Source organism: Salvelinus sp. IW2-2015, linkage group LG19, assembly GCF_002910315.2.
Source record: "Salvelinus sp. IW2-2015 linkage group LG19, ASM291031v2, whole genome shotgun sequence".
NCBI lineage: Eukaryota > Metazoa > Chordata > Actinopteri > Salmoniformes > Salmonidae > Salvelinus > Salvelinus sp. IW2-2015.
This window is the reverse complement of record NC_036859.1, coordinates 15,446,643-15,467,564: the sequence shown is the minus strand read 5'-3', so window position 1 is coordinate 15,467,564 and position 20,922 is coordinate 15,446,643. Positions and strand designations below refer to the sequence as shown.

Genomic DNA, 20,922 nt, shown 5'->3' with positions numbered 1-20,922 from the left:
TCTCTCCCGGGAGGTTCCTTCCAGCGTGGACTCTTTGATTGCACTCGCCATCCGCATAGAACGACGGGTAGATCTTCGTCACCGAGCTCGTGGAAGAGAGCTCGCGTTAACGGTGTTTCCCCTCTCCGCATCTCAACCATCTCCTCCCACCGGCTCAGAGACTGAGCCCATGCAGCTGGAGGTATTCGCATCTCGACTAAGGAGAGGGAACGGAGAATCACCAACCGCCTTTGCCTCTATTGCGGTTCTGCTGGACATTTTGTCATGTCATGTCCAGTAAAAGCCAGAGCTCATCAGTAAGCGGAGGGCTACTGTGAGCGCTACTACTCAGGTCTCCATCAAGATCCTGTACTACCTTGTCGGTCCATCTACGCTGGACCGGTTCGGCTGCTTCCTGCAGTGCCTTGATAGACTCTGGGGCTGAGGGTTGTTTTATGGACGAAGCATGGGCTCGGAAACATGACATTCCTCTCAGACAGTTAGGGAAGCCCACGCCCATGTTCGCCTTAGATGGTAGTCTTCTCCCCAGTATCAGATGTGAGACACTACCTTTAACCCTCACAGTATCTGGTAACCACAGTGAGACCATTTCCTTTTTGATTTTCGTTCACCTTTTACACCTGTTGTTTTGGGTCATCCCTGGCTAGTATGTCATAATCCTTCTATTAATGGTCTAGTAATTCTATCCTATCCTGGAACGTTTCTTGTCATGTGAAGTGTTTAATGTCTGCTATCCCTCCTGTTTCTTCTGTCCCCTCTACTCAGGAGGAACCTGGTGATTTGACAGGAGTGCCGGAGGAATATCATGATCTGCGCACGGTCTTCAGTCGGTCCAGAGCCAGCTCTCTTCCTCCTCACCGGTCGTATGATTGTTGTATTGATCTCCTTCCGGGACCACTCCCCCTCGGGGTAGACTATACTCTCTGTCGGCTCCCGAACGTAAGGCTCTCGAGGATTATCTGTCTGTTTCTCTCGACGCCCGTACCGTTGTGCCTTCTTCCTCTCCCGCCGGAGCGGGGTTTTTCTTTGTTAAGAAGAAGGACGGTACTCTGCGCCCCTGCGTGATTATCGAGGGCTGAATGACATAACGGTTAAGAATCGTTATCCGCTTCCCCTTATGTCGTCAGCCTTCGAGATTTTGCAGGGAGCCAGGTTCTTTACTAAGTTGGACCTTCGTAACGCTTACCATCTCGTACGCATCAGAGAGGGGGACGAGTGGAAAACGGCGTTTAACACTCCGTTAGGGCATTTTGAATACCGGGTTCTGCCGTTCGGTCTCGCTAATGCTCCAGCTGTCTTTCAGGCATAGTTAATGATGTACTGAGAGACATGCTGAACATCTTTGTTTTCGTTTACCCTGACGATATCCTGATTTTTTCACCGTCACTCGAGATCATGTTCAGCACGTTTGACGTGTACTCCAGCGCCTTTTAGAGAATTGTCTCTACGTGAAGGCTGAGAAGTGCGCCTTTCATGTCTCCTCTGTCACATTTCTCGGTTCTGTTATTTCCGCTGAAGGCATTCAGATGGATCCCGCTAAGGTCCAGGCTGTCAGCGATTGGCCCGTTCCTAAGTCACGTGTCGAGTTGCAGCGCTTTCTCGGTTTCGCTAATTTCTATCGGCGTTTCATTCGTAATTTCGGTCAAGTGGCTGCCCCTCTCACAGCTCTGACTTCTGTCAAGACTTGCTTTAAGTGGTCCGGTTCCGCCCAGGGAGCTTTTGATCTCCTCAAGAAGCGTTTTACATCCGCCCCTATCCTTGTTACTCCTGACGTCACTAAACAATTCATTGTCGAGGTTGACGCTTCAGAGGTGGGCGTGGGAGCCATTCTGTCTCAGCGCTTCCATTCTGACGATAAGGTCCATCCTTGCGCTTACTTTTCTCATCGCCTGTCGCCATCGGAACGCAACTATGATGTGGGTAACCGCGAACTGCTCGCCATCCGCTTAGCCATAGGCGAATGGCGACAGTGGTTGGAGGGGGCGACCGTCCCTTTTGTCGTTTGGACTGACCAATAGAACCTTGAGTACATCCGTTCTGCCAAACGACTTAAGCACGTCAAGCTCGTTGGGCGTTGTTTTTCGCTCGTTTCGAGTTCGTGATTTCCTATCGCCCGGGAAATAAGAACACCAAGCCTGATGCCTTATCCCGTCCTTTAGTTCTTCTGTGGCTTCTACCGACCCCGAGGATTCTCCCTGAAGGGCGTGTTGTCGGGTTGACTGTCTGGGGAATTGAGAGACAGGTAAAGCAAGCACTCACTCACACTGCGTCGCCGCGCGCTTGTCCTAGTAACCTTCTGTCGTTCCTGTCTCTACTCGTCTGGCTGTTCTTCAGTGGGCTCACTCTGCCAAGTTAGCTGGCCACCCCGGCGTTCGGGGTACGCTTGCTTCTATTCGCCAGCGGTTTTGGTGGCCTACTCAGGAGCGGGACACGCGCCGTTTCGTGGCTGCTTGTTCGGACTGCGCGCAGACTAAGTCAGGTAACTCTCCTCCTGCCGGTCGTTTCAGACCGCTTCCCATTCCTCTCGACCATGGTCTCACATCGCCTTAGACTTTATTACCGGTCTGCCTTCGTCTGCGGGGAAGACTGTGATTCTTACGGTTATCGATAGGTTCTCTAAGGCGGCACATTTCATTCCCCTCGCTAAGCTTCCTTCCGCTAAGGAGACGGCACAAATCATCATTGAGAATGTGTTCAGAATTCATGGCCTCCCGTTAGACGCCGGTTCAGACAGAGGTCCGCAATTCACGTCACAGTTTTGGAGGGAGTTCTGTCGTTTGATTGGTGCTTCCGTCAGTCTCTCTTCCGGGTTTCATCCCCAGTCTAACGGTCAAGCAGAAAGGGCCAATCAGTCGATTGGTCGCATATTACGCAGCCTTTCGTTTCGAAAACCTGCGTCTTGGGCAGAACAGCTCCCCTGGGCTGAGTACGCTCACAACTCGCTTCCTTCGTCTGCTACCGGGCTATCTCCGTTTCAGAGTAGTCTTGGGTACCAGCCTCCTCTGTTCTCGTCCCAGCTCGCCGAGTCCAGCGTTCCCTCGCTCGCTTTTGTCCAACGTTGTGAGCGCACCTGGAGGAGGGTCAGGTCTGCACTTTGCCGTTACAGGGCGCAGACTGTGAGAGCCGCCAATAAACGTAGGATTAAGAGTCCTAGGTATTGTCGCGGTCAGAGAGTGTGGCTTTCCACTCGTAACCTTCCCCTTACGACAGCTTCTCGCAAGTTGACTCCGCGGTTCATTGGTCCGTTCCGTGTCTCTCAGGTCGTCAATCCTGTCGCTGTGCGACTGCTTCTTCCGCGACATCTTCGTCGCGTCCACCCTGTCTTCCATGTCTCCTGTGTCAAGCCTTTTCTTCGCGCCCCCGTTCGTCTTCCTCCCCCCCCCCGTCCTTGGCGAGGGCGCACCTATTTACAAGTACGGAAGATCATGGACATGCGGTTCTCGGGGACGTGGTCACCAGTACTTAGTGGATTGGGAGGGTTACGGTCCTGAGGAGAGGAGTTGGGTTCCATCTCGGGACGTGCTGGACCGTTCGTTGATTGATGATTTCCTTCGTTGCCGCCAGGGTTCCTCCTCGAGTGCGCCAGGAGGCGCTCGGTGAGTGGGGGGGTACTGTCATGTTTTGTCATTGATCGTCTTGTCTTGTCCCTGTGCTTCCCTCTGCTGGTCTTGTTGGGTTCTTTCCCTCTTTCTATCCCTCTCTCTCCCCCTCCCTCTCTCCCTCTCTCGCTCTCTCTCTCTATCGTTCCGTTCCTGCTCCCAGCTGTTTCTCATTCTCCTAACCACCTCATTTACTCTTTCACACCTGTCCCCTATTTTGCCCTCTGATTAGAGTCCCTATTTCTCCCTCTGTTTTCCGCTTCTGTCCTTGTCGGATTCTTGTTTGATGTTTGCTGTTCTGTGTCCTTGTTCCGCCCTGTCGTGTTTTTGCCTTCTTCAGATGCTGCGTGTGAGCAGGTGTCTATGCCAGCTACGGCCGGTGCCTTCCTGAAGCGACCTGCAGTTTGTGGTCGCGTCTCCAGTCGTTCCTCTCTACTGACGAGAGGATTTCAGTTTCCTGTTTTGGATTTACCTTTGATAATATCCAGGAGAATCATTGTTTGTTTAAGACTGGAATAAAGACTCTGTTTCTATTACGTCGCTTTTGGGTCCTCATTCTTCAGCATAACAGTATTTTGAGTAGTAATATGGTTACCTAGCTATTTGGGTAATGGATGAAATGCGTGTTGTAATTATGTTAGGTTTATGTACACCAGTGAATGAATGTAAACGAGGTCACACATTAATATTCTATGCTTACCTTCCCATAGGTGCTGCCTGACTTGTACTTGGGGAACTTCAAAGGTATGTGTTTCTTCCCCCATTCTACTGGTCAAAGGCTTGAGCTAAGGATAAGACAAGCGAAGACACCCCGCCACTGTTTTCCCTTCCAGTAGATTTCAGTGGCACATTCATATTGACAACATTCTATGAATATTTCTAGATTCTATGAATATTTCTAGATTCTATGAATATTTCTAGTTTGTCATTCGATACTTTTTTCTCACAGATGCGAGGGACAGGGAACAGCTAGCGAGGAACAACATCACACACATCCTCTCTATCCATGATAGTGCAGCCCCTATCCTGCCGGTAAGAAAACAATTCCCAGGGCACCATTTACTAGAACAAAGCTAAATACCACCTCATAAATGTTTTACGCATGAGGCTATTATATGAATAAATGTACACATGATGTAATGATACCCGACGCATGCATTTACACACATTCATTAATGCTTATCCCGTATCATGCACGCTTAAAATCCAGTTTCAAAATCCAATTTAGATGGATGTTAAACATATAAATCATGTTTATCATCGAAATATGCACACACAGTTTGTTTAAGGAAATAAATCGCACTTATGACAGTCATGGGAAGAGTATGGTGTGTGTTTGCCCCTGGACCCGTCTGTCAGGTAATTCCGGACTGCAGTATGAGAGTATGGCTTAGTGTGTAGCATTAGACTATGCCCCATCCCAAACCAACCAGATTCCCATGACTTCAATAGAAATAATCTGTTGGAGCCTGTATGAGCTCTGTGGGAGAGTGTAGGCGGGGGATTAGGCAGAGAGGACTTTCATTTGAGTTTCTGACCCAGTGCTCTGGCTCGAGCTTGTGTGGAACTCGGTGTTCTCGCATTCTACTACCCCCTCTAGCAACTAGCAAGGTCTGTCCCCTTCCATCACTTCCTCACTACAGCTGCAATCACACCTTCACAAACACAGCCTATAGGCAAGGCCCTTGTGTGTAAGCTTACATAATGGTTCTTGCTGTTTGCAGAAACACTTGTAAGACTGAGGATTCAGCATGGATGTAATAGTGTGTAGTGAGTGGTGTTTCCAACGATCCTGTTGTCCTACTTTGCCTATTAGATTGTGATTGTGTTAGACCGTTTAACAGTTGGCCGTTGTCCTGCAGGGGATGACCTATCTGTGCATCTCAGCAGCAGACCTGCCCACACAAAACCTGTAAGTACCCAAATACACAGCACCACACAGTACTCAAGGCTACCGGGTACAGAACAGAACAGCACAGGACTGAAGCGAGGTAGACCATTCATATCCATTCTATCCGGCAGATACACTCTGTGTGGGCGTCTCTAGTTCATGTTCTATTGGTATAAAAATGATGTGCTTCACATTCTCACCATTTAGCTGTGAATCAAAGCACTGAATAAATGACTAGATGACAAGGTGATTCAGCTTCTTATTTCTTATTGAGAAATCATGGAGGGATTTTCACACACTAAGATTAAGACACAAACATATGCAGAGATGTACTGAGCACCTATAACAACATATATTATACATACATACATAGATAGGTGGATAGATAATGTTGAAACACACACACACACGCACACACACGCACACACATTTACTCTGGTTAAGTGCGTAGAATGCAGGACGTCTGGTCCTCTGATATGCAGAAAGGAACAGGAAGTATGGTTCTGCACTGCAGTGTTGCCTCGTCCATCTGCACTGTGCCTCTATTTTTATAACACTCCCCAAAACGCACACACACACACACACACACACACACACACACACACACACACACACACACACACACACACACACACACACACACACACACACACACACACACACACACACCACACACACACACACACACACACACACACACACACACACACAGATGTCGCTGTCATTAACCCCTGTTACCCCCACGCCTCGACGCTCCAGCGCGGTGTGAAACCTGCAGCCGAAATATGAAACTGGCCCTGACTAACCAGAGATGGAGACAGACAATACTTTCTCATCCTGGTCCTGTCAGGAGGATAGATGGATGGCCCTAAAGCCTAGTAGAACACACCCATCCTCACCCCTATGGCCCTCTCATCACGCCTACCTCACCGCTCGCACACCCTAACCACTCATCACCCCAGTTTTTATGACTAGGGAGGGGGCACGTTTTGGCCACGTTTTGGCCACGTTTTGGCGACATAAGTGTTACTTGTCCTATGTGCTTTCTCTTCCACAACTGATACAATTGTGTTACCATTATGGGAATGGCAACTGGTTTGTAACTTTTTTATGACCTGCTTATGACCTTACATAACATGTATTTGTGTCATTCTCAGGAGAATGCACTTTAAACAGAGCATCATGTTCATTCACGAGTCACGTCTCAAAGGAGAGGGTTGTCTGGTCCACTGGTGAGAAACTTTATAAAATACAAAACAACTGTATTTGTCCAACTGCTACTGTATCTCTGGGTTTAACTGAGTGCTCACAAGTGAACTCATGTGTGACTATGGTAAGCAGAAGACAGATAGATAACGCAGAATGCTATTCTTGAACTTCCCCAAACAACAATCTTGATTTGAATGTATTGTGTTTGTTAACCTATCTGAGGTATATCTGGTGAGGTTGAGGGTCTTCTGAGAAATACAGAGGAAGACCTTCCTTCGTATTCAATCTCTAATGTTGCCTTCACAGCATACCCTCCTTTCTTTGACTTCCAATTGAATGTATTGTCTTTTAATATGACCTTCTGCTGATGTCCTTTATCTCTATCATGGCCATACCCACTCCTATCCATCGCTCCTTAACCATCCATCCCTCTCTCCATGGAGTCTGGCGGGTGTGTCTCGGAGTGTCACCCTGGTGGTGGCCTACATCATGACGGTGACAGGGCTGGGCTGGCAGGAGGCTCTGGCTGCTGTGAGGGTGGCTCGGCCCTGCGCTGGGCCCAACCTGGGCTTCCAGCGCCAGCTCCAGGAGTTTGAGACCAATCACGCTGACCAGGTCAATACAGAGAGGGATAGAGGAAGGATAGATGGGAAAATGTCATTCTTGGAGGAAAATGGAAGTTCTATAAAAAGTTACTTATCATTAAAAATGAATGTGTTAAAGTTCCAATGCAGCCGTTTTTATCTCAATATCAAATCATTTCCGGGTAACAAGTCGTTTCCAGGTAACAGTTATGTTACATCACCTTACTGTGATTGTTTTCAATTAAAATGGTCAAAAAGGAACAAGAAAAGCTTCCCTTGCAATTCCACACATTTTGCTATCACATGCAGTCCGGGTGCCCGTTTGGTAATCTGGCCATGTTTCGAACACTTTCTTATTTGTCTATTAACTAATTTACCGCCTGGTGATGTCATCAAAACTCCATCCCACCAAAATAGGCTGAAAATTCAGGCGGTCTTTTCAAACAGTTCTTACACTAAAAGGGCATTTTCATCATTTTCACAATTTCACAGTATTATTCCAGCCTCATAATGTGGAATAAAAAACACCGTAACATTCCCATTTTTGACTGCACTGGGCCTTTAAGCATTAAAGCCTTCAGAGCGAGGAGTCAGACTATGCTGTAGTGACTTTAGAAAGAGAATACACCTGCCTCAATAGACAAGATTATTGACATACTGTATTTTGTTGTTTGTCTCTGCAGTTCAGGGAGTGGCTTTGGCAATTATACAAAGAGAGGCCCTTCAACGACGAGGATGACATCCGCATCCTGTTGGCCAAGAGTTTCAAACCCAATGGGGTGGGGGTGGATGGGAATGTTGAGCCGTCCACCCCTCCAGGATTGCAGGGTACCTGAGATCCCTTATCCAGGTCTGAAGGCTTACACTGTGGGATGATACCACTCTGGCCCCTAGAGGGTGGGTGGGGGGGTTCTTTCTCTGTCAGTACGCTGTTAGACCAGTCTCTGTCGTTGTCCCTCTACTGGAGAAGACTGGGGGAGGATGGGTCGATGGATGCACCATTTTGAGAATGTTTATTGATGTTTTATTATGGCTAATACCACTGGTTTTATTACCCCTAATTTATATACAGTATTTAGTTATACATGGCACGTTCAGCATTTGTACTTGTTTTTCTAAACCTCGAAAATTTATGATATTGTTGTCACGTCAGCTTTTTTGTGCATTAATAAAAGGATTAAAGATGAAATTATGACTGAGATGAAATGGTTATTAACTACCGGTAGGTCTGCTATGCTGTCAGATACAATGTGACGACAGACATGCTCTGCTCTGTTTACCTCTGTTTCTAGGTCTATTTCCTGTTTGTGTGTTATGCAAAGGAAGCCTTGCATGACAGCAGTAAAAACAACCTTTTTCAGCCCCCTCTGTCAGCATTGGAGGGATACAGAGAGCTGGGCATGAGTGCCACTGGCTCTGAAAAGTGATGCATTTTAATTTGTCTGTTGCCTACCTACCCACGCACCTACCTAMAATGTAGCCCTTTGCCAATAGATATGGCATACAGCCTATGAATTAGACCCAGTTGATATTTAAGGTTATGTGCATCACACAACCACTGGAGGGCAGCAGTATAACCACAGTAAAACAAATTGAGGCTATATTGTATTTGTGAATGAAATGAAAACACACTCCACTAAAATATCCTATATTTTCGTCAATGTAATAGGCTACTGTAATTAACTTGCAGGAGGATTGACTACATTTTAATTGCCATATAACTACATTATGAAAACCACAGCACAAGAACAATTATATTGTAGGACTTTATAATACAGTATTTTACAGCATAAACATATGATGGTAATGGAATCTATTGACATAATTATGATTTTAGGGAGTTTCTTTTTTGATATTGACACAGGTAATTGTTCCATTCCATGGTGACGTTTGCTTCCTGTGTTTGCCACTCGAGAGGGATTCCCCGTCCACCGACTGTAGGTTGCTCTCGATAAGCTTCAGAGAACTGCAGCTCCTCCCAGTTGCGGCACCAACACATCAAGATGTGACTGACTATATGAATAGGGCACCCGATGCTCTCACTTGAGAACAGTGTCAGTGAAATCGATTTCATCACTTGTCAGAGAAGCTCACATGGTTAGAGGTAAGGAGTTTATTCTCACTCACAGTAGGCTATAGGAAACATAAGAGAGGGGAAAGTTCTGAAGTTGATGCAGTGATGTTGATGCACTTAAGACTATTATGTTATTTATTTTATGCATGTGATTATAACACTGTTTTTCTGATTTTACTTATGAGCCTACAAATATGAATTCCATTGTCTTTGAATTAAAATAACCCAAGACATCCAGAAGGGTTTCATTCTTAAATGAAGGCCTACCTATTTTGTATGTGATTTATTTTATGCAATTCAAAAATAAATAATAATAAATGTTTTAGTGCATATTTAATCAAAAAATATATACTATCAAATAAGTTTTGACATTATATCTTAATTTCATGAAAGCATGGCATTTTTATAGAAGTATGACTTCCCTGATAACATTAACCTTCATCACTCAGCACCAACTGACATTGTTTTGCATTGCGTGATAACAGACTTATTGCAACGCACATTATCTTTATGCCCATCCTTCTATTGCATGTGCTTTTTGACAGAGATGAACTTAGAGGGGGACAGTGGTCTGTCAGTGAGCTGCGGCAACGGGAAACTTAGACAGTGGCTGATCGATCAGATTAACAGCAGTAGCTATCCCGGACTAGTTTGGGAGAATGGCGAGAAAAGCATTTTCAGGATCCCGTGGAAACATGCGGGCAAACAGGACTACAATCGAGACGAGGATGCTGCACTCTTCAAGGTGCGTTTGGACCCACACACTCACTTCACCATACTTTTCTACAGTTTTTTTCTTCTACTTTTTAGTTACTATATACAACTGGTGAATATTGAATATAGTGTGCAGGTACCCCATAAAGTATTGCTAACTCAATCATATTCAGTCACTCAATTCACTCTCCAGACCTAGTCTACTTGGGCAGGTGTAATTTACATTATTTTCCATAGACTACTTGTTTGTACAGTATAACAAGTGATCATCTTTGTTCAAGACAATGGATATTTGTTTAAGACAAAGACCAATGCATGTTGATTTTGATGTAGGCCTACTAATGCCTTACTTATTGCCAGATACATTAAAATTGAATGCAGAGAGAAAGTGTAAATCAGTCAATGTATTATGCTGTTGATTATTGCAGGCCTGGGCATTGTTCAAAGGGAAACACAGGGAAGGAGTGGACAAACCAGACCCCCCCACATGGAAGACTAGACTGCGATGTGCTCTTAACAAAAGTAATGACTTTGACGAGCTGGTGGAGAGAAGCCAACTTGATATATCAGACCCTTACAAAGTCTACAGAATCATACCGGAGGGCGCTAAGAGAGGCAAGTTATGCTCATCTAATTGCTGTATTTCCAAAGTCAAGTCCATGTCACAAGTGTAATCTTCTGTCAGAAATGTCTACTGTACCATAATTCAATTATATAGGCTACTGGCAGGGCATGTCACAGATTTCATATGTCAAAGGTAATGAAAGCACTGTCTAACTCTTAACATACCCGAGCAGACACACATACAGCCAGCAATGTTTCATTTTGCCTCCATCGTCTAATGAGGCAGGAAGCCGAGAGGAAGCCGATGCATCTACCAAAAAGGCCTCTGCGCTTTTTTTAGAGGGCTTCGGTTTACCAGTGCAGAATGCACAGCAAACACACTTAACCTTGCATAATGAAGGCTGAAGGCTAGACAGAAGACCCCTTTGTCACTCTCATATGGCAGTCTCAGGAGTGACTCTTAGAGACCAAACCTGCAACCTGGGGGTTCAAACACTTTAATCAAAAGTTGTTATCGCAAGCTTGTATAGTTGTTGTATTCAACTGTTTGAAGGGGCTGAATAGCATGTGAGCTCTGTTGAAACAGCTCTAATAATGTTGACTATAGTGACATATTTTTTATTGAGGATTACACACATTTCTGAGGGACCTCCACATCATTTTGCGTTGTGCATTGTAGATTGGAATATAGAGAGTTATATGTGTGATGTCTAATGTTACATTTCCGTAATGTAGGGATCAAGATGGCAGAGACCACGTTACATATGAGCTCAGAGAGCAACTACCCCATGCACTCTCTGTACCCAACTCTACACAGCCAGGTAACATCATTTGTTTTTCAAAGTTCTTAAGATCTTCAAAGTTCTTCACAGCTCTCGCTTCCTGCTGTGTGTGGATCAGGAACCCACCACTATCCGACTAACAGCTGTCTCCTCTCCCCCTGGCTTGTCCCAAGGTGTCTGGCAGCTACATAGTTCCCCAGGAGAGGAAGGAGTGGAAGGAGTACAGCCACACACAGGACCACCAGCAGCAACCTCAGCCTCAGCACCACCAGCCACCCCACGTTGAGCTGCAGTACAGCCAGTGCCACTACCCACCGCCACTCAGCCGACTGTGGCACACCGGGCCACACACAGATAACGGTGAGACATGGCATAGCATGGCCATGGTTATGGGGTGGGCACTGATTATAGGAAAGAACAGATAATGGAGAGATAAGATTACACAGTATATTTATTTGTATTTATTTATTTAACCTTCATATAAACGCAACAAGGAAACATTTCAACGGTTTTACTGAGTTACAGTTCATATAAGTAAATCAGTCAATTGAAATAAATTCATTAAACCCTAATCTATGGATTTCACATGACTGGGAAAACAGATATGAATCTGTTGGTCACAGATACCTTAAAAAGTAGGGGTGTGGATCAGAAAACCTGTCAGTATCTGGTGTAACTACCATTTGCCTCATGCAGCGCGACACATCTCCTTCGTATAGATTTGAGCAGGCTGTTGATTGTGGCCTGTGGAATGTTTTCTCACTCCTTTTCAATGGCAGTGCGAAGTAGCTCTATATTTGCGAGAAGAGAAATATGCTGTCGTACATGTCGATCCAGTCCAGAGCATCCCAAACATGCTCAATGGGTGACATGTCTGGTGTGTATGCAGGCCATGGAAGAACTGGGACACTTCCAGGAAATGTGTTCAGATCCATGCGACTTGGGGCCGTGCATTATCATACTGAAACATGAGGTGATGGCGGCAGATGAATGGCACAACAATGGCCTCAAGATCCCGTCACGGTATCTCTGTGCATTAAAATTGCCATCGATAAAATGAAATTGTGTTTGTTGTCCATAGTTTATTCCTGCCCATATTATAACCCCACCGCCACCATAGGGCATGTGAAGTATCCGGATGTGGAGATCCTAGGCTGGCGTGATTACACAGGGTCTGCGGTTGCGAGGCTGGTTGGACGTACTGCCAAATTCTCTAAAACATTACATTTTCTGGCAAGAGCTCCGGTGAGCATTCCTGCAGTCAGCATGACAATTGTACGCTTCCTCAAAACTTCAAACATTTGTGGCATTGTGTTGTGTGACAAAACTGCACATATTAGAGTGGCCTTTCATTGTCCCCAGCTCAAGGTGCACCTGTATAATGATCATGCTGTTTAATCAGCTTCTTGATATGCTACACCTGTCAGGTGGATGGATTATCTTGGCAAAGGATAAATCCTCACTAACAGGGATGTAAACAAATTTTAGCACAAACTTTGAGAAAAATACGTTTTTTGTGCCTACAGAACATTTCTTGGATCTTTTATTTCAGCACATAAAACATGGGACATACACTTTAATGCTGCATTTATATATTTTTTTCAGTGTACTGTGTGCATGTATTTATAAACTGGGTGTTTCAAGCCCTGAATGCTGATTGGCTGACCACGGACATGACAAAACATTTCTTTTTAATGCTCTAATTACTTTAGAAACCAGTTTATAATAGCAATAATGCACCTTTGGGGTCTGTGGTATATGGCCAATATACCACGGCTAAGGGCTGTTCTTATGCACGACGCAATGCGGAGCACATTGCATCGTGCATAAGAACAGCCCTTAGCCGTGGTATATTGGCCATATACCACACCCCCCCTGGCCTTGCTGGATTGAATCCCAGAGCTGACAAATCTGTCGTTCTGCCCCTGAGCACTCCTGAGTCCTGAGCACTCTGGAGCAGGTTTTCATCAAGGATCTCTCTGTACTGTGCTATGTTCATCTTTCCCTCGATCCTGACTAGTCTCCCAGTTCTTGCCGCTGAAAGACATCCCCACAGCATGATGCTGCCACCACCAAGCTTCACCGTAGGGATGGTAACAGGTTTCCTCCAGACGAGATGCTTGGCATTCAGGCCAAAGAGTTCAATCTTGGTTTCATCAGACCAGAGAATCTTGTTTCTCATGGTCTGAGAGTCCTTTAGGTGTTTTCTGGCAAACTCCAAGCAGGTTGTCATGTGCGTTTTACTGAGGATTGGCGTCCTTCTGGACAGTCTACCATAAAGGCCTGATGGGTGGAGTGCTGCAGGGATGGTTGTCCTTCTGGAAGGTTCTCCCATCACAGAGGAACTCTGGAGCTCTGTCAGAGTGACCATCAGGTTCTTGGATACCTCCCTGACCAAGGCCCTTCTCTTCCGATTGCTCAGTTTGGCCGGGCGGCCAGCTCTAGGAAGAGTCTTGGTGGTTCCAAATGTCTTCCATTTAAGAATGATGGAATGATGGTCAGTGTGTTCTTGGGGACCTTAAATGCTGCAGAAATATTGGTACCCTTCCCCAGATCTGTGCCTCGACACAATCCTGTCTCTGAGATCTACGGACAATGCCTTCGACCTCATGGCTTGGTTTTTGCTCTGTCATGCACTGTCAACTGTGGGACTTTACATAGACAGGTGTGTGCCTTTCCAAATCATGTCCAATCGATTGAATTTACCACAGGTGGACCCCAATAAAGTTGTAGAAACATCTCAAGAATGATCAATGGAAACAGGATGCACCTGAGCTCATTTTCAAATCTCATAGAAAAGAGTCTGAATACTTTTTTATTTGCAAACATTACTGAAAACCTGTTTTCGCTCTGTTATTATGGGTTATTGTCTGTAGATTGATGAGTAAATAGTTAATTTAATCCTTTAGAATAAGGCTGTAACGTCACAAAATGTGGAAAAAGGGGTCTGAATACTTTCCAAATGTATTGCATATATATACAATAACAGTCAAAAGTTCTTATCTCAATTGGGTTGAGGTTGGGTGATTGTGGAGGCTAGGTCATTTGATGCAGTACTCCATCACTCTCCTTCTTGGTCATATAGCCCTTACACAGGCTGGAGGTGTGTTGGGTCATTGTCTTGTTGAAAAACAAATGATAGTCCCACTAAGCGCAAACCAGATGAGATGGCATATCGCTGCAGAATGCTGTGGTAGCCATGCTGGTTAAGTGTGCCTTGAATCCTAAATAAATCACAGACATTGTCACCAGCAAAGCACCTCCACACCATCACACCTCTTCCTCCATGCTTCACGGTGAGAACCACACGTGGAGATCATCCGTTCACGTACTCTGCGTCTCACAAAGACACCGCGGTTGTAACCAAAAATCTAAAATTTGGACTCATCAGACCAAAGGACAGATTTACATCGGTCTAATGTCCATTGCTCTTGTTTCTTGGCCCAAGCAAGTCTCTTCTTCTTATTGGTGTCCTTTTGTCGTGGTTTCTTTGCAGCAATTCAACCATGGAAGCCTGATTCACACAGTCTCCTCTGAACAGTTGATGTTGTTACTTGAACTCTGTGAAGCATTTATTTGGGCTGCAATTTCTGAGCCTGGTAACTCTAATGAACTTATCTTCTGCAGCAGAGGTAACTCGGGGTCTTCCTTTCCTGTGGCATTCCTCCTTAGGGCCAGTTTCATCATAGCGCTTGATGGTTTTTGAGACTGCACTTGTAGAAACTTTCAAAGTTCTTGAAATGTTCCTGATTGACTGACCTTCCTGTCTTAAAGTAACGATGGACTGTTGTTTCTCTTTCCTTATTTGCGCTGTTCTTGCCAAAATATGGACTTGGTCTTTTACCAAATAGGGCTATATTCTGTATACCTCCGCTACCTTGTCACAACACATCTGATTGGCTCAATCGCATTAAGAGGGAAAGAAATTCCACAAATTAACTTTTTAGAAGGCACACCTGTTAATTAATTGAAATGCATTCCAGGTGACTGACTACCTCATGAAGCTGGTTGAGAGAATGCCAAGAGTGGGCAAAGCTGTCATCAAGGCACAGGGTGGCTACTTTGAAGAATCTCAAATATAAAATATATTTGAATGTGTATGTGTGTCCAAACTTTTGACTGGTAGTGTATATATATATATATATATACATAAATGACAGTGTACTATTGTATAGGCTAAGGTCATTGTATGACAAACACACACATTGTAAAAAAAGCTTTTGGTTGACAGTGAAGGCTTTGGTGGCTGCCACTTCTACAAAATATTGAGGGCTTTATTTGACATGCTCTAGTCAGGTTCCTCCTGAGATAAAATCATGACAACAAGGTGTAGTGCTTTATCCGCGATGAAATGTACTCTGTAAACACTAATTCATCGGTTAATAACAATACTCCTTTCATATTTTCCTCCTAGGTTATCAGTTCACTGGCTCCTTCTATTCATACTCCTCCTCAGAGTCCCACCCCACAGCATTTACAATGGACCACAACATGGCCACCCTTTCTGGTAAAGACATATTTATTCTATTACTACTACATTACTTAGTTACTACTGCTGCTGCTGCTGAAGCTGCTGCTACTGCTACACCACCAAAACAGTGCAATGACAGCTGGACACAAAGGGCAGGAGTAGTAAGATGTAGTGGAGTGTACTGAATTGTTATCTCTTGTTACCAACCACTAGAAACTAGAAGCTATTTATAGGACAATTACTTCCCTAATCTGGGTTTTAATAAGGTTAGTTGTTTGTTCTCATATGTTTTCTATGAGTATATTGTTGATGTTTTAGATGGGTCACTGTAGAGACCAGTAACCTGATTATGAAAGTCGTAAAGTTCAGTAGTTTGCTAACTTCCCTCATTCACTTTCTTTCTATGTACACTGTTAATACATTCGTTTTCAGACAGCTGTCCGGCTTGTTTTATTTGGAATACTTCTACTCACTTGTTTATTCTCTAACAACCTCCCTCTCTCCTCCAGACTTCCGACTGCATGTGTCCCTGTTCTACCGTGAGGCTTTGGTCAAGAAGGTAACCACCTCTGGTCCTGAAGGCTGCCAGATCACCTCTTCTTCCTCCTCCTCTTCCTCGTCTTCCTCTCCATCCTCCCCCTGCCCTGAGGACAAGCTGTACAGCGGTGCAGAAGTGGTGCTGTTCCCGTCCCCTTACCCCGAGTCACAGAGGAAGGGGGCGGAGAAGCTACCCAACGTCCTGGAGAGGGGCGTGCTCCTGTGGATGGCGTCAGATGGGCTCTATGCCAAGCGGCTTTGCCAGAGCCGAGTGTACTGGGAGGGCCCGCTGGCCCCGTACACGGACAAACCCAACAAACTGGAGAAAGAACAGACCTGCAAGCTGTTTGACACTCAGCAGTTCCTCACTGGTGAGAAACAGTATTTTGATTGTTGATTAGATGCTGATTATGATGATGATAATGGGGGTGATGATGATGATGAGGATGATCGAAGGAGGCGTACTGTAGAATGTAAAGTCCCTCTCCATACTGTGGTGTCAGTGGGTAAGAGACTTGTCATGTTCTTATCGGCGGCCTATCCGTGGTGTCTCTCCATGAAACAGCCCCCGTTTTCAGGTGCAACACTCATTTTTCACACCAAAGACTTCCTTGCAAATGACTGGAAAAAGGTTTCACTGACTCCTCTTTCTGATTCTGTGAACCTTATTCTCTCAGCAAAGCATATTCCTTGCAGTGCTACTGTATCACAATACCCAGCCCTCTTCAGCTGAAGGTGCGTCCTTCATGAGCAAAATAGCTGTTTTCAGCTGTTAGAGGGCAAACTGGTGATTTGGGGTGAAATAAAGTGAGAAACTCATTGTATACTCCCTCCCTCCTTCCAGAGCTGCAGGGGTATGCACAACATGGCCGTCCCATGCCCAGGCACCAGGTGGTGCTGTGTTTCGGCGACGAGTACCCAGATCCCCAACGCCAGACCAAGATGATCACAGCACAGGTACAGTATACTACATACTTTCACTGTTTAAATGCATTACAATAACAGTCCAACATGAGAAAGGTTTAAACTAAATGATTTCTCTATAGTCTGCCTAGCCTTGTTAGTCATGATGTGAAAGAAAGGACTCTATCAACCGGTTCCAAATCGCTCCCTCCCCCTTGACCCCAACTCATCAATGTTTGTAGATCTGCAGGGTCCGGATTGATATATACAGTGCAGTGCATATTGCTTACACCTTACAGATTTCCAGAAACTAGAGGGAGGGGTAGGGAGAGATTTGGTAAATGTGAGCAATCTTTATTCGTTGTCATTCATCATTCATAGTGTGACCTCTGTATGTGTTGCAGGTGGAGCCAATGTTTGCCAGGGACCTGTTGTACTTCACCCAGCAGAACAGCAGTCACTACCTTAGGGACTATGAGCTCCAGGGACACACAGAGAGCTCCCCTCCAGCTATAGGAGACTACCAGAGGACCCTCCAACACATGCAGGAGTAACACATACAAACATGCCTCAGGAGCCATGGACATGCATGTAGATAGACCAATGAGCTTAACTTCACAACTACTGTAATGTATACAGTATACTCAGGTCTTGGACTAAAATGCCTCACTGTGATTTCAACGTAAGACTGGACTGTGCCTCCATCATCCGTGTCAACAGTTTGAGCCAAAGATGATCAAAGATGAAAGTATCTACCCTAGTTTGTACAGCCTTACAATTATGTTTCTAATCATCATTTATTTGTCTTTTTTTAAACAATATGGAAAACTGATATTAGTATTTTGATTTGTAAATCTTTACATGGCACTTCTGTTGTAATAGTTTTGTTTCAATATCACATCTGGATGTGAGTGTCTAGGTGAATGTGTTTGATTGATTGGTTGATTTGCAAAACCTGCTCGAGGTAGCTGTAGATAATTGAAGTGATTGGTTTTAGGCTGACACTAGCATTGGTTCCCACTTGATCCTTGATACATTATAGCTACAAAGTGTGTGGTGTGTGTAGGCTTATCACAAGAGATAGTGTGTTTTCCGGGGACATCTGTAGGAAACCCACAACACCCCCTAACCTGTGGTAGTGGTGTGGGGGGCGGAGGTAGCCTGCCCCTGTCTCTCTCTCCCCATCTCTCTCTCTTTCTTTGTCTCCCTCTACATTTTCTCTCTTGCTAACACTTGTTTTCAACGAGAGAGGGATGCATGTGTTTGTGTAGGTTTGTGTGTATGTGTGTGTGTGTGCGGGCGTGCATGTGTGTGTCTGCATGTGAGATTGTGACAGTGTATAGGATGCGGTTTGAGGGGACGAGGACCAATGTGAAGCAGAGGGCGACTGACAGAAGCAGGAAGCACCAGTCACAGGTGCACAGGAAGTGGAGTAGCCCTCAGGAGAAAGGGAGAAGAGGCTTAATGTGACCCATTTCCAGAAGCTAGGCATATGTTGCACGTCACTACTTCACAGGAGAGGCATTTTAAGGAATTTTTTTAATTTTTATATCAAAATCGTTTTTTGGGCAGAAATGCTTTTTGGAGCATGTGAACTTTCATGTGCCTTAATAACAAACGTGTATGCCATCTGTAAATACGAATAAAATGGTTAAATTACAAGCCTAGTTGGTTTAGCCACGAAAAAAAGACAGGAACCTTCCCGATAGCCATGATTGGCTGAGATATGCCGAGAGATGAGTTCGGATTGATCTGCCATGAAGCACGTTTCTGTCTATAACATAAGCTGCTCAGTATGTGTTGATAAATCCATGCTACGGCGGCCTTTTTGAAATAGATAACGTTAGCCATGGAGAACTGCAAAAGGGTTGCTACTGTTCTCAACAACATTGTTGCCCTGAATTTAGCAGGCACTATAGACAAGATCTGTGGGAAAAAGTTGTGATGGACTTCTTTCTGCACACGGTCAGTGTGAACCGGAGTGACATGACACAATGGGCCAAATAAGCTGTAGCTAGCTACAAATAAAATGGAAAAGACACAGGACGTCTTAGTTAGTTAAAGTGGTTCCAGTCTGCAGTGAAGCGTTCATCCATGTATACAGATAACTGTCTAGCTACATTTTCAGGTATTTTACTTTTCAAATTTTGTCAGAAAGTCATTTTCATTGCAAGTTAAAGCTTATTTTTTGCTAGCTAGCAAACGTTAGCTTACTGGCTCGCTACCTAATGTTACGTGTATGATCTGTATAGTAATATTATTTGTATCTCAGAAATCCATTTGCATTGCTAGTTATAGCCTAATGTTAACTAGCTAGCTAATGTTGAACCTACTTGGTTAGCTTTAGCTACCTGCAGATTCATACTACAGCCACAGACAGAACAATGAGACAGATATTTCACCGGATGTATAAATGTGAAGCATCCGGTTGGCGTTTCCACTCTCTACCAAATATGTGACCCGTTTCAGGAAACTAGGCATATGTCGCGGGTCACTACTTTACACGAGAGCCATTTGAACGTAATCTTTTTCTATTTTTATCAAAATGCATATTTTGGCAGAAATGCCTTCTGGAGTTTGTGAACTTTCATGTGCCTTAATAACAAACATGTATGCCATCTGTAAATACGAATAAAATTGTTAAATTACAAGCCTAGTTGGTTTAGCCAGAGAAAAGAGAGCAACCTTCCCGCTAGCCATGATTGGTTGAGATAATGAGTGTGCTGGACATGCTGAGAGATGAGTTCGGATTGGTCTGCCATATACCGCCCTTCTGTCTATTTGAGCTGGTTAGTATATGTAGGTAATCTTGTCTAACGCAGCTTTTTTAAAAATACATATTGCTTAGTAGTACTGCATAAGTGTTGCTCTCCACTTTCTGGAGGACCGAATTTTGAAATCAGTGGAATTAGAGTATGATAGCTAAGGAGATGGAGAAAACACATGTCTCTGGATTAAATATGCAAACCAAAGGCAACCATGGCATCTGTGACAGGGAGAAGCGTCCAACCATGATGTATACGGGTAAGATATTCTAGCTAGCTACATTTCCAGATATTACAGGTTTCAAATGTTTTCATTTCAAGTTATTAAAATGTACTCTTAGCTAGCTATCTAACGTTAGCTGGCCGGCTGGCTCGCTAGCTAACACTATGTGTATGATCTTATTATTCGTATCTCAGAGCCATTTGTTTGGCTAGTTATAGCCTAATGTTAGCTAGCTAACATTGAACCTGGTTGGTTAGCTACCTGCAGATTCATGCAGGGTAGTAACATCATGAGTTGGGATTATGGTTCATTGTTGCGCTAGCTAGCTACATGTCTTAACAAAAGACTCCACTTTGCAAGTATCCATTTTAATAGAATGTTACTGAGACAACAGTAGGCTGGACAAAATTCACCCAAGGCTGAAAAACGGCTAAAGAACGTTGGCTGAGCTGGAACACTAGCGTGAGGCCATAGCAAATTAATAGAAACAAACCTTTGCAGATCCTCTTCTGACTGGTGATGCTTAGAATTCCACTTCCCCTAAATGGCACCAAAAATGTATCCCTTTTAATTTTACCACTACAATCTGTTCTTAGGACAAAAATA

At 44.6% G+C, this 20,922-nt stretch overlaps 2 protein-coding genes across 6 annotated transcripts in view; both read left to right on the top strand.

Moving 5' to 3' along the window:
* The window catches only part of LOC111978874 (dual specificity protein phosphatase 22-B-like), a 12,843-nt gene extending 4,371 nt beyond the window's left edge, over positions 1-8,472 (top strand). For 2 of the 4 annotated variants that reach the window (XM_024009110.3, XM_024009112.2), the window contains exons 2-7: positions 4,310-4,343; positions 4,549-4,631; positions 5,462-5,511; positions 6,648-6,722; positions 7,143-7,314; positions 7,967-8,472. In XM_024009110.3, the coding sequence (XP_023864878.1) occupies positions 4,310-4,343; positions 4,549-4,631; positions 5,462-5,511; positions 6,648-6,722; positions 7,143-7,314; positions 7,967-8,119 (567 nt within the window). In that variant the 3' untranslated portion in view covers positions 8,120-8,472. The remainder of the gene's footprint in view (positions 1-4,309; positions 4,344-4,548; positions 4,632-5,461; positions 5,512-6,647; positions 6,723-7,142; positions 7,315-7,966) is intronic. The other 2 variants (XM_024009111.3, XM_070448842.1) reach the window with 1 other exon arrangement.
* An 806-nt stretch (positions 8,473-9,278) lies between these two features.
* LOC111978965 (interferon regulatory factor 4-like) lies at positions 9,279-19,976 on the top strand. 2 transcript variants are annotated; one of them, XM_024009218.2, is made up of 9 exons: positions 9,279-9,387; positions 9,903-10,102; positions 10,500-10,686; positions 11,371-11,456; positions 11,591-11,777; positions 15,832-15,924; positions 16,398-16,796; positions 17,270-17,382; positions 17,733-19,976. In XM_024009218.2, the coding sequence occupies exons 1-9, from the start codon at positions 9,378-9,380 to the stop codon at positions 17,880-17,882; spliced, it is 1,425 nt and encodes a 474-aa protein (XP_023864986.1). In that variant the 5' UTR covers positions 9,279-9,377; the 3' UTR covers positions 17,883-19,976. The 2 variants fall into 2 exon arrangements, with proteins under 2 accessions (XP_023864986.1, XP_070304942.1); XM_070448841.1 differs by lacking the exon at positions 9,279-9,387 and having other exon boundaries at positions 9,887-10,102.
* Positions 19,977-20,922: the final 946 nt, after the last annotated feature.